The sequence below is a fragment of the Zingiber officinale genome, chromosome 6A, assembly GCF_018446385.1.
Source record: "Zingiber officinale cultivar Zhangliang chromosome 6A, Zo_v1.1, whole genome shotgun sequence".
Lineage (NCBI taxonomy): Eukaryota > Viridiplantae > Streptophyta > Magnoliopsida > Zingiberales > Zingiberaceae > Zingiber > Zingiber officinale.
Genome location: NC_055997.1, coordinates 98867784 through 98878669, shown reverse-complemented (window position 1 = coordinate 98878669; position 10886 = coordinate 98867784). Strand labels below are relative to the sequence as shown.

The window sequence follows — 10886 nt, the reverse complement described above, 5'->3', positions numbered from 1 at the left end:
GAGGGCGAGCGAATCGTCTTTTGTCACATAAATTATTTTTTTATTGAAATGCAATCCGAGTTTTACTCTGGTTATTAATTTGGAATACTTGTTTTGCCTCCCCCTCCCTCCCCAAATCCATCATGGTTAAGGGAAATGCCCCCCATTATTGATAATTAGATGCGTTAAATATCTGTTATCATCTCCAAATTTAAGTTATTGTTTTATGATAAATTATTTGGCAACGCAAGCACTTAGTTGATTAAATAGCATTGGACTTATTATCATCCTTTTAAAATATTAGATTATATAATGTATAATTCAGTATCATTATTTCTCAATCCCAACCGTTGAAAGTCAAACTCTTTTGATCAACTTTACCATTTTCGACGGTAGACCTCCTTGAAAAGTCAAACCAATTGGATTTGACTTGACAACCTATCGTGTGCTTGTTTTTGAGGTAGAACCCTCAAAATATGCATTAAAAAATCGTACATGATTTAATCGACCAAAAAAACGTGTCCCGTTGTAATTTGCATTTAAAAATAAAGTGAATTAAAAATCATATTTTAAAACAAATATTTAAATTTTGAAAGGAAAGAAAAAGATTTTTTTAAGAGGTGTAAAGAAAAACATTTTTTTTAGAAAAAATGTATATCTTATTCCTCGGGAATATTTGTTGTCTCCCAATTGCTCTTCGATCAATCCCTATATAAGGCTCCTCGATCCATCTATCTAATCGCTCTCCTTTGTCGATCCATTACTCTCTTCCTCTTGGATGGCGGCAGCGAGCCAGGCGAGCCTCCTGTTGCAAAAGCAGCTCCGCGGTAAGCATCTCGATCCTTCAATCCGATCTCTCTATGGTTCTGGGTTGTCGCGTTTTCTAGTTTTCGATTGGGGGTTTTCTTGCGGCTTACGACTTTATTTCTTTTTCTTCTTTTCGTCTCAGATCTAGCGAAGAACCCTGTCGACGGCTTCTCTGCTGGCCTGGTCGACGACGGCAACATCTTCGAGTGGAACGTCACGATCATCGGGCCACCGGACACGCTATAGTGAGTGATCGTTTCGGAGTCGTGGTTTATTGGTGGATGGATTGATCGTATTTCGTTCAAAATTGTTCCTTTTCTTCTTGATCGGCGCCCTGCTATTTCACATGTTATGTCGCTTCTTATTGGACGGATCATCTCGAGGCTAACAGGGCTTGTGTTTATTAGTTGATTGATTGATTGATTGATTGATTGTGCTTTGTTCAAAATTGTCTCTTTTCTTCTTCATTGGTGTCCTGGGATTTTTGCACAACAGTTTTTTTCCGTATTTAATTTTTCTTTTTCTTTATATTGAGCATTCAGTGAACAAAATGCTCGTATTTCGAATTATGTACCGCTTCTTTTTTTGGTGGTTCATATTAATACTAACAGGACTTGTGATCAATTGGTTGAGGGATTGATTGTGCTTTTCTCAAAATTGCTCCTTTTCTTCTTCATTTGCGTCGTGGGATATTTCCATTAAATATTCTATATTTCGTAGTTGATCGTTTTTTGCCCCTTTTTTCTGCGTTCAAGTGAATAAAACGCCATGCTATTACGAATGTTATATTAATTCTTTATTAGTTCAGGATGGTTATATTGTCTAGTTTCTAGATTGAATTTGATCTTTTGGCTAGAAATCAATTTTCTGCCTCCAGCTCTTTTGGTGAATGATAAATTGAAGATCTCAAGCTTTATGTAATAATTAGGGTTAATTACAGATAACACTGGATGATTTGGCCCTTTAAATAGGTAACGTAGTGGGCAAATTGAAGAGGAAACTTAGCGTGAGGCACTCCTTAATGCAAACAGTCCTTGAAGGATCATGCTGTCCGCTACAAAATTTGATTCCAGCCTCACAACAGTGTGCAACTGCGATTAATCCTATGTCAATGGATGGCAAATGGATCGACTTCATGGGCTATGCGTGAAGGGGGAATGCTTTAAGTTTTTTTTCCCCAAATTGAGTTTTTATACAACCACAGTGGGTGAACAAGACCCAAGTAGTATTTCATTGTTAGGGTAGTTTAATCTTTATCAATCTTTTAAAAAGGGCAAGTGACTAATGATATTCGTATGTGACTCCATCACATTTTGCATTTCATTATAGTGCAAGGAATACACCAATATCTCTTTCATCCAATGTTTAAACTTGATTTTTCATTTGCTTTCTCTCAAATACTTGCAGTGATGGTGGCTATTTTAATGCAATTATGAGTTTTCCATCCAACTATCCTAACAGTCCTCCTACAGTTCGATTTACATCAGAGATGTGGCATCCTAACGGTGAAAATATATCTTTGTTCTCTAAATCATATTCCTTTTTCTTATTGTTGGATGATCCGTTTCAATGAATGCATCTGCAATTTGCAGTTTATATGGATGGTCGTGTTTGCATTTCTATTCTTCACCCTCCTGGTGATGACCCAAATGGTTATGAGCTTGCTAGTGAGCGTTGGTCACCTGTGCACACGGTACTCTCTTATTGCAAGTTGCAACTTGTAATTTTGTATTTTACAATGTTTTTGATATGTTATTATTATTATTATTATTATTATTATTATTATTATTATTATTATTATTATTATGTTATTTTCATTTTTCTTACCATAAATAGTTGGGATTCTTGTTGATCTTATTCTCATTGTCATAAAGTTAAGATTCTTGTATTTAAAAATAAGACATTGTCATGTAACCCTGAAATTTTTAATTACAAGCAATATGAAAAAAAAAATAAATCAGTAATGCATGGCGTACTAGATCTTTGAACATTTATGTAAACTAAGGTGTAAGTAGAAAAGCGCAATGCTTAGTGTGTCTCCTTGCTGTTTATGACTTCTGAGTTATTTATTTGTCATATGATTTCTTAGAAAACAAAGATATTAAATGAAAACCAAGACAGCATAGAAGTTTCAAAAGGATAATGAGGTCCTTGATCATAAAGTTCACCTTTCTTTATTGGAAACCACACTTTCTCTATTGTCACTAGGAATATGATAGAGAAGAAAATATATCGGTCTCATTTTCTCTAGTAGTTTCCCTCCAAAATATAAGACAGACAAAAAAGGATGATAATGGAGCAGAATTGGAGGAGGCGTGTATTTCAATTCCCATCTTGCCCCATATAGGAAACAGGATGGTGAGGGCCAGGAAGAAAAAAAAAATTCTTATCCCCACCCTGCGCCACATATACAGCAACAATCTGATCGAGTTTTTGATAGGAGCAGGGCAAATTGTCATACCTAGGCAGTCTAAAGAGGCTCCTAACGGAATGAGATGGTAATCTATTTGATATTAAAAAATATTTCTCAATATTCTTTTCCTTCACAGTGCTGATGACAAAATACAAACACGGGAAATTCTGATGAGGCAAAGTGACACAAATAGACATGTGTATCGACTAAATTAAATTTTTTAGTAATTTCAACTAACTTTACACCATATAAATAGCTTTTAATAAGTCAAACCAAATTAATTTCAAAGTACTTGTACTCTATTGGTTGATTTAATGTAATTTTGATGCCTGATTTACATGATTATCATAAACAAAATTCATGTTCATTTGCTGTTTATTTTCTTTTTGGTTAATTGGTTAATGGATGTAGTTTTTCTTCTACATCTATATATTAATTGGAGTTTGTTTATGTTCTAAAATATGGGTCTTTAATCTCGAAATGCAGGTTGAGAGCATAGTTTTGAGTATTATTTCTATGCTATCGAGTCCAAATGATGAATCTCCTGCAAATGTTGAAGCTGCAGTAAGCGAAGCTGAAACTTAGCCATCTTTCCATGCATTTTATTCTATGCCCTATAAATGTGCTTTATTTGTGAAAGCAACTGCAAAATCTTTCTTTGCCACTGAGTCTGGCTGATATCCAACTTATTCTCATTTTTGTTTTTTTCTTTCCTAGTTTCTCTTGTCAGCAAAATCTTAATCAGTGGTACAACCAACACCATTTTGGATTTTTCTGCTGTTTGTTCAAACTTTAACCTGGCATGCCATGACTCAGATAGTACTCTATTTGACATCTACAGAGTTTTTGTTCAACCTCGATAATTTATTTTGAGGCTCTCTGATATCTCTACCTTTTGTTTTATTACATTCTGATGTAGGAGGATCATGTAGGAGAGCATCAAGTGATGATCACTGTTAAGTTAGTGTTCCCTAAGTAAGCAATTATAAGTGATGATCACTGTTACTTTTAGACATACTGATCATCTGTCATTTCTAATGATTAACTGAGCCCTGAAGTACCCCGGCCCTCATGAAAACTTATCAGGGCATTCATCGAAGTTAGTAATTCAGAAGAAACTTTCATTTTTTTTGTAGCACAAAAAAAAAGAAATGAAAGTTTCTTCTGAATTTCTTGTTATAGTAGAAAGTGATTCTTGAGATTTGAGGCTTTAGTATCCTTGAGTGATTGATTCTTTCAAACAAAGCTGTGAACCCGTATCCCCTTTTCATATGATCTTTCTAGCTGTTGCAAACTTTCCCAGTGGCAATTATTCCCTCTAAACCCCGTGACCATTGATCGTTTCTAAATTTTAGACTCGATATTATTGTACATTGATTTGATACACTACCAATTGCATGGCAGAAAGACTGGAGAGATCGAAGGGATGAATTCAAGAAAAAAGTAAGCCGCACAGTCCGACGCTCCCAGGAAATGTTGTGAACTCAAAAGAGTTTAGTTGGGCATCAAGACAGACCCCAGATAGTGTTTTGTCTTCGGATATCCTTGCTGTTGATTGCTCAAAGCCTCTGTACATTTTCCCATTTAACTTGGTTTGTAATTCTTCTCAAAGAGTTGTTGATATGTTGATATTTATTAGGTTATTTAAAGATTGATTTCCAGTCATTGATTATTATGGTTTACGATACTTCGATAATCTATTCTTTTTTGTTTAATTAATGAGTCTGTTTCCCATGTTTCACTAAGAGCTCTTTCGGTATATTATTCATTGAAGTCACAGGATTTGTCAAAAATTAAAATGAAAATTTGCTTGAATTCTCGCAAATGTTCGTAGCATGCTCTTCATTCAAGCAAAACTTTCTTTGTTATCTTAGTGGTGATGAATATTTTCGAGGTTGGCTACTTAAAAGAAACAGGTGAATCAAGTAATTTTAAATCTGGGGCAATTGGTCTAGTTTTAAAAAAATATTTATGGACTGTTTGGATAAGTTAGGAAGTATTACTGACGGATAGTTGGAGGATGAGATTAGATTTTCTAGATCATTTTTTAGGATTCAAGGGATGATCTCTTTACATGTATTGATAGGGATGAATGATCTTTATCTATTTTATAAGTGTGGATCATTTATCCCATCAATAGATCTGCTCTCCTCGGATATAGCTCGAGGTTGGCTTAGAATTTACTCGATATATAGTTTCAAAATTAGTCAAGTAAATTTGAATCACTGAAGTATATAAAAAAATATTTTTTTATTATTTTAAAAAGAATAAAAGAATATTAAAACCGCGAACCAAAATAAGGGGTAATTTTGCAAAAAACTAAATTACGGAGGTGAAATAATAAATACTCCCAAAATGAAACACCCGGAGGCCATTGCTAGTAGGGTGATGTTGGGCGTTCGGTGGAGCGGCTGCGGCCTTTGCGCCGCCCATGTTTTGCGATGGCCGACCACCGCTACGTCATCCCCGTCTCCTCTCTTAGATCCGACCACCTTTCACCTCCGGCGCCTGTTCCTAAACCTCAGCGGAGATTCCAGCGGTGGCCGAAGTTGGCCGTGCTGCCCAGTGACCAATGAGGTAAGCTCTGTGGCAGCGAGGAGCACTGAGGTGATCGAGATGGAGTACGCCGACCTCAACCTCAAGGATTTCTACGGCGTCAATCCTCAGGTAAAGTAAAGCACCCACCAAATTACCCTACTTTCTCTCTCCCGCATTCAACAAGCGGTGGAAAATTCTTCCTGTTTATCTCACCTATCTCAAAAGTGCGTTCGACGTACCTGCAGTTAGGTCATCTTCGGATCCGGCAGCATGTGAATCCCCTCAGTTCTTCTTTCTCGGTGAGTCTAGATCGTTTCTACGGTGCCTCTTGATTCCTTTTTTCTTCATGTTTGTGTCATTTCTCTTTGCGTTTCTGGTGTCGGAGAGACTGCAGGCACCGGCGGAGATACCGGATTGGAAGGAAGTTTTCAGGGATGCAACGTTACCGCTAATGGTGGATATTGGGAGTGGTATGAACTACGAAAATCAATCTGTTACTAATAGCTGGATATTGTTTTGTTGGATGAAATGGAATGTGATTTCTTAGTCATTGCTTGTTGCTTCCTTTGCCAGTAATCAGAAGTCAAGAAATCAAGGGTTATTACTTTTAACAAAGTCGATTCATGGTTAGAAGAATCGAATATATTAGTGTTGACATTGTAATATAAAGCATTTGTCAATGCACTAAAAAACAATGTAACTAATTTAAATAGCATTAGCAATTTAACATTCATGTTATTGATGATGTTTATCTGGCATAAATGATAAATCAGGCCTTAGGTTGTGTAGTATAAATCCATATAAGATAATATAGTTATAGTTAACTTTTATGATTATTATACGACGAAAGTTAAGACACTTTTTACATATTTGTGTTGTCACTTTTGAATTTTTGCATATGCAATTCACGCTTCAAATCTTGTCGTCTGTGTTTCAAGTTGTTGTATCATGTCTAGTATTAGTAATGCTACTTCTATACAAAATCTTAAGATTTATGAGTAACTAGAAGGAGCTCTTGCAGGTAGCGGTAGGTTTCTTCTGTGGCTTGCGAAAAATTGTCCTGAAACAAGAAATTATCTGGGACTGGAGATCCGACAAAAGGTTATACTTCTACTGTTAGCATTGGTTTCCATCTTATCCTTCACTGATGCTATTTTTTGCTATGTAGCTGGTACAACGCTCGCAGTTTTGGGTGAAGGAATTGCGTCTTAAAAACATGTTAGCTTTCTATAACTCAAAACACAAATTTACATAAAGTGCCGTTTATTGAGCATTTAGAGGGCTTGAAGCAATGATATAAAAATAAATCTCCCCTGCTAATCGTAAAACACTTCTATTTGGTAATTCTAGTATTACCAACAGTGAACTAGCGCCGAGGTTCTGTTAACCAGGTATCATGATTATATTTAAGTGTTTTATCTGTTTGATCAAACCATGCCACTTGCTCGCAGAATCGTGAGGCACCTTAAAACAGAATCGCGGCACTTGCATGTTGGTGGTAAAAATAGAATGATAAATAGAGTGCTTTGTTTAAGATTAGTGTAACAAATTTATCAATGTGTCATTATTTTAAATCCCTTCATCAGATACTCAGTGCAGGGAGACTTCAATGGAAGTTTTATCCCTATTAAAAGCTTGTCTCACTCGGAAATGTTCATGTTTGAGCAGCCATTTCATGTTTGCCAATGCCATGGTATCTTTTGAGTCGTTAGTCGCCTCGTATCCTGGTCCTCTTACGCTAGTCTCAATTCTGGTGAGCCAAACTTCGCCATTTCAGAAACAACAAATAGTGTTTTCCATACTCTGAATATGTGAAATCATCTGAAGGTGGTGAATTTAATCCTCCAGTGCCCAGACCCCCATTTCAAGAAAAAGCACCATAAAAGGAGAGTTCTCCAGGAACCCTTGGTCAATTCCATTGCCGAGAATTTGAGCAGAGGAGGAACGGTATGCCCTTTGGTTTCTGTAACTGATATTTTCTGAGTTTAAGTTCCAAGGCTTAGCTGTAGTTCATGTTTTATTTGAATTGATTTCTATTATAAAATATGTTACTATAGATGAGCTTTTTGCAGGTCTTTGTGCAATCGGATGTGCTTGAAGTCGCACTCGACATGAGGAACCAGTTTGACGATCGTCCGGATATCTTTAGCCATGTCAATGTTATTGGCGACAAGCCTTCGTGCGATTCTCAAGGCTGGGTCTTGCACAACCCCATGGGCATACGGACCGAAAGAGAGATCCATGCGAAGCTCGAAGGGGCTAGAATCTACCGGAGAATATATGAAAAGGTCAAGTGATATTTTCTTTGTCCTAATCATATGGCTAAGGCTCTTACTTTACAAGTTAAATTAAGTGAACTCCAGGTAAGCGAGCATTAGTTATATCCTTCGTTCAAAATTGTTTGCACCTGAAGGTCGGAGATATACATTGCATTGCGAATATATTTTACAAGTGATAGCTAAGGAATCGACCTTCTTCAGCAGTTCCATGACCATGTATTCTTTTTGTTTTCTGTTATTTTTCTTTTTATTTTAGTTGACACCTTATTCTAAGGGTGATTACCCTGATCCTATGGAAATCTTTTATCATTTATTAGGATAAATTGAGAAGGGTTGGATTTACCACGGACGGTCGGTCTACTAGTCCAGTATTTTTAAATAACCACTCATGAAAGAAAATTAATTTATTAATTTACTTAAATTGAAATGCAATCCTTATATGATTAAAAATGTAAGAAGTTTTACCAGTGTATCATTTGTCTCCGGGCGAATGACGTTATCTTACCAGGATTTTATATTTTATATTTTATATTTCTTTCTGCTCGCCGTATATCAGCAGAGGCAAAATAGTAGGATACGATTTTGTTCCTGTGATGACCAAAACTTCAAAGGTAAAATTATTACTTTCTAATTAAAAAATCACGATTCGAATTTTGAAAATAAATTTTTATAAAAAACAGAGTATAATTACGTGTAATGGATCTTTTTCTAAAATCTTGCATAGCGGAAGATTTGTACATCGAACTATCTTTTTTTTTTTATTAAAATGTCGAACTGTCTTTTTTTTTTTTTATTAAAATATGTATTCAAGTTTTTGAATTTATTAAAAGGTACATGTTACTTTATAGCGTATCTTTTTACAATTTTCATTTTACCATTTTTTTTCTTTTTATTTTCTCTATCATTTCTTTCTTTCTTATCTTTCCTCCTATGTATTCAATGTTTCTTTCTTTTCCTCTTTTCTTTTTTCCTCTCTTTTGCATGCTGATTCATTTAAAAAATATTTTAACACCTCTAAGAAGTCGAAATAAACAATTCGATTGCATCCATTTCAGTTTCTGTAAATTTCTTGAGTTGCAAAAAGTTCAAATATGTTATTTTACCAAGATTTTATATTTTATATTTTATATTTCTTTCTGCTCGTCGTATATCAGCAGAGGCAAAATAGTAGGATACGATTTTGTTCCTGTGACGACCAAAACTCCAACGGGTGAAAAAATTTATTATAATTTATTAAAAAATGTAACGGTAAAATTGTTACTTTCTAACTAAAAAATCATGATTCGAATTCTAAAAATAGACTTTTATAAAAAATAGAGTAAAATTATGTGCAATGGATCCTTTTATGAGATCTCGTATAGCGGAAGATTTGTACATCGAACTGTCTTTTTTTTACTAAAATATGTATTCAAGTTTTTGAATTTATTAAAAAGACACATGTTACTTTATTATTTACTAAATGGCGTATCTTTGTACAATATTTTTTCCATTCTATCTTCTTGATTTTACCATGCTTTTCTTTTTATTTTCTCGATCATTTCTCTCTCTTTTCTCTTTCCTCCTATGTATTCAACGTTTCTTTCCTTTCCTCTCCTCTCCTCTTTTTTCCTCTCTTTTGCATGTTGATTCATTTAAAAATATTTTAACACCTCTGAGAAGTCGAAATAAACAATTCGATTGCACTCATTTCAGTTTCTATGAATTTCTCGAGTTGCAAAGAGTTCAAATATGTTATCCATTGTTTATTTCGATTTTTCAGAGGTGTTAAAATATAATAAGGAAGAATCGTCAAAATTTTTCACGTTGGGCTTGATATCATTCCAAAAATAATTACTAAATAACTTACTAGAATCGATATAACTACTATATACGGTCCAATACTAAACAAACGAAGATCTTCTCTAGACGAAAGAATATCTTCTTTTAAAAATAGTTTAGTTTCATCTGCCAAAGCTTAAAGAATTCCTAATGGGCCAGCATAGGCCCAATACGTTGTTGTAGCACTGTAGATATTTCTCTTTCCAACCACACAATTACTAATACCCTTATTGTAATTCCCAATATAAGGATTAAAATGGGATTCTATATCAGACTCACGTTAGACCTGATATGATCTTGTTATCTATTGTTTATTTCGACTTCTCAGATGTGTTAAAATATAATAAGGAATAATCGTCAAAATTCTCCACGTTGAGTCTGATATATAATGATATCAAGTCCACGTTGGCCTGATATGGAATATATGATTCCATATCAGGTCTGACATGAAAAATTTTAGCGATTCTTACTTATTACATTTTAACACAGAAATCGCAATAAACAATGGATAATATATTTGAACTCCTTGTAACCTTAGAAATCCACAGAAACTGAAATGTGCGTAACGGAGCTCTCTAAGTCCATAAGTGGATTTTGACCGAAACTCACTAATGGACCTAGAGAGCTCCAATTGCACCCATTTTAGTTCATGTGGATTTCTCAGGTTGCAAAGAGGTCAAATATGATATTTATTATTTATTTCGACTTCTCAAAGGTGTTATAATGTAATAAGGAAAAATCGCTAAAATTCTCTACGTTGGACCTGATATGGGCCTAATATGATTCCATATCAGACCCAACGTGAAAAAGTTTGGTGATTTTTACTTATTACATTTTTAACACTTCTGAGAAGTTGAAATAAACAATGGATAGTATATTTGAACAACTCCTTGCAACCTTAGAAATTCATAGGAACTGAAATGGTCAAAACCCACTGATAGACCTAGAGAACTCCGATTGCATCCATTTCAGTTCCTATGGATTTCTGGAGTAACAAGGAGTTCAAATATACTATCCATTATTTATTTTGACTTCTCAGAGGTGTTAAAATG

The 10886-nt window shown here is 34.8% G+C and overlaps 2 protein-coding genes across 6 annotated transcripts; both read left to right on the top strand.

The window, feature by feature from the left end:
* Positions 1-640: 640 nt before the first annotated feature.
* Positions 641-4864, top strand: LOC121997114 (ubiquitin-conjugating enzyme E2 7). 2 transcript variants are annotated; one of them, XM_042551369.1, is made up of 6 exons: positions 641-806; positions 929-1031; positions 2194-2291; positions 2379-2479; positions 3686-3763; positions 4119-4597. In XM_042551369.1, the coding sequence occupies exons 1-6, from the start codon at positions 758-760 to the stop codon at positions 4176-4178; spliced, it is 489 nt and encodes a 162-aa protein (XP_042407303.1). In that variant the 5' UTR covers positions 641-757; the 3' UTR covers positions 4179-4597. The 2 variants fall into 2 exon arrangements, with proteins under 2 accessions (XP_042407303.1, XP_042407302.1); XM_042551368.1 differs by lacking the exon at positions 4119-4597 and adding an exon at positions 4604-4864 and having other exon boundaries at positions 646-806.
* A 675-nt stretch (positions 4865-5539) lies between these two features.
* On the top strand, positions 5540-8223 carry LOC121997112 (tRNA (guanine-N(7)-)-methyltransferase-like). Of its 4 annotated transcripts, none has more exons than XM_042551361.1 (9): positions 5540-5866; positions 5983-6036; positions 6132-6207; positions 6759-6838; positions 6906-6955; positions 7189-7235; positions 7324-7490; positions 7586-7684; positions 7810-8223. In XM_042551361.1, the coding sequence occupies exons 1-9, from the start codon at positions 5555-5557 to the stop codon at positions 8032-8034; spliced, it is 1110 nt and encodes a 369-aa protein (XP_042407295.1). In that variant the 5' UTR covers positions 5540-5554; the 3' UTR covers positions 8035-8223. The 4 variants fall into 4 exon arrangements, with proteins under 4 accessions (XP_042407295.1, XP_042407294.1, XP_042407298.1 ...); XM_042551360.1 differs by having other exon boundaries at positions 7565-7684; XM_042551364.1 differs by lacking the exon at positions 7189-7235 and having other exon boundaries at positions 7406-7490.
* Positions 8224-10886: the final 2663 nt, after the last annotated feature.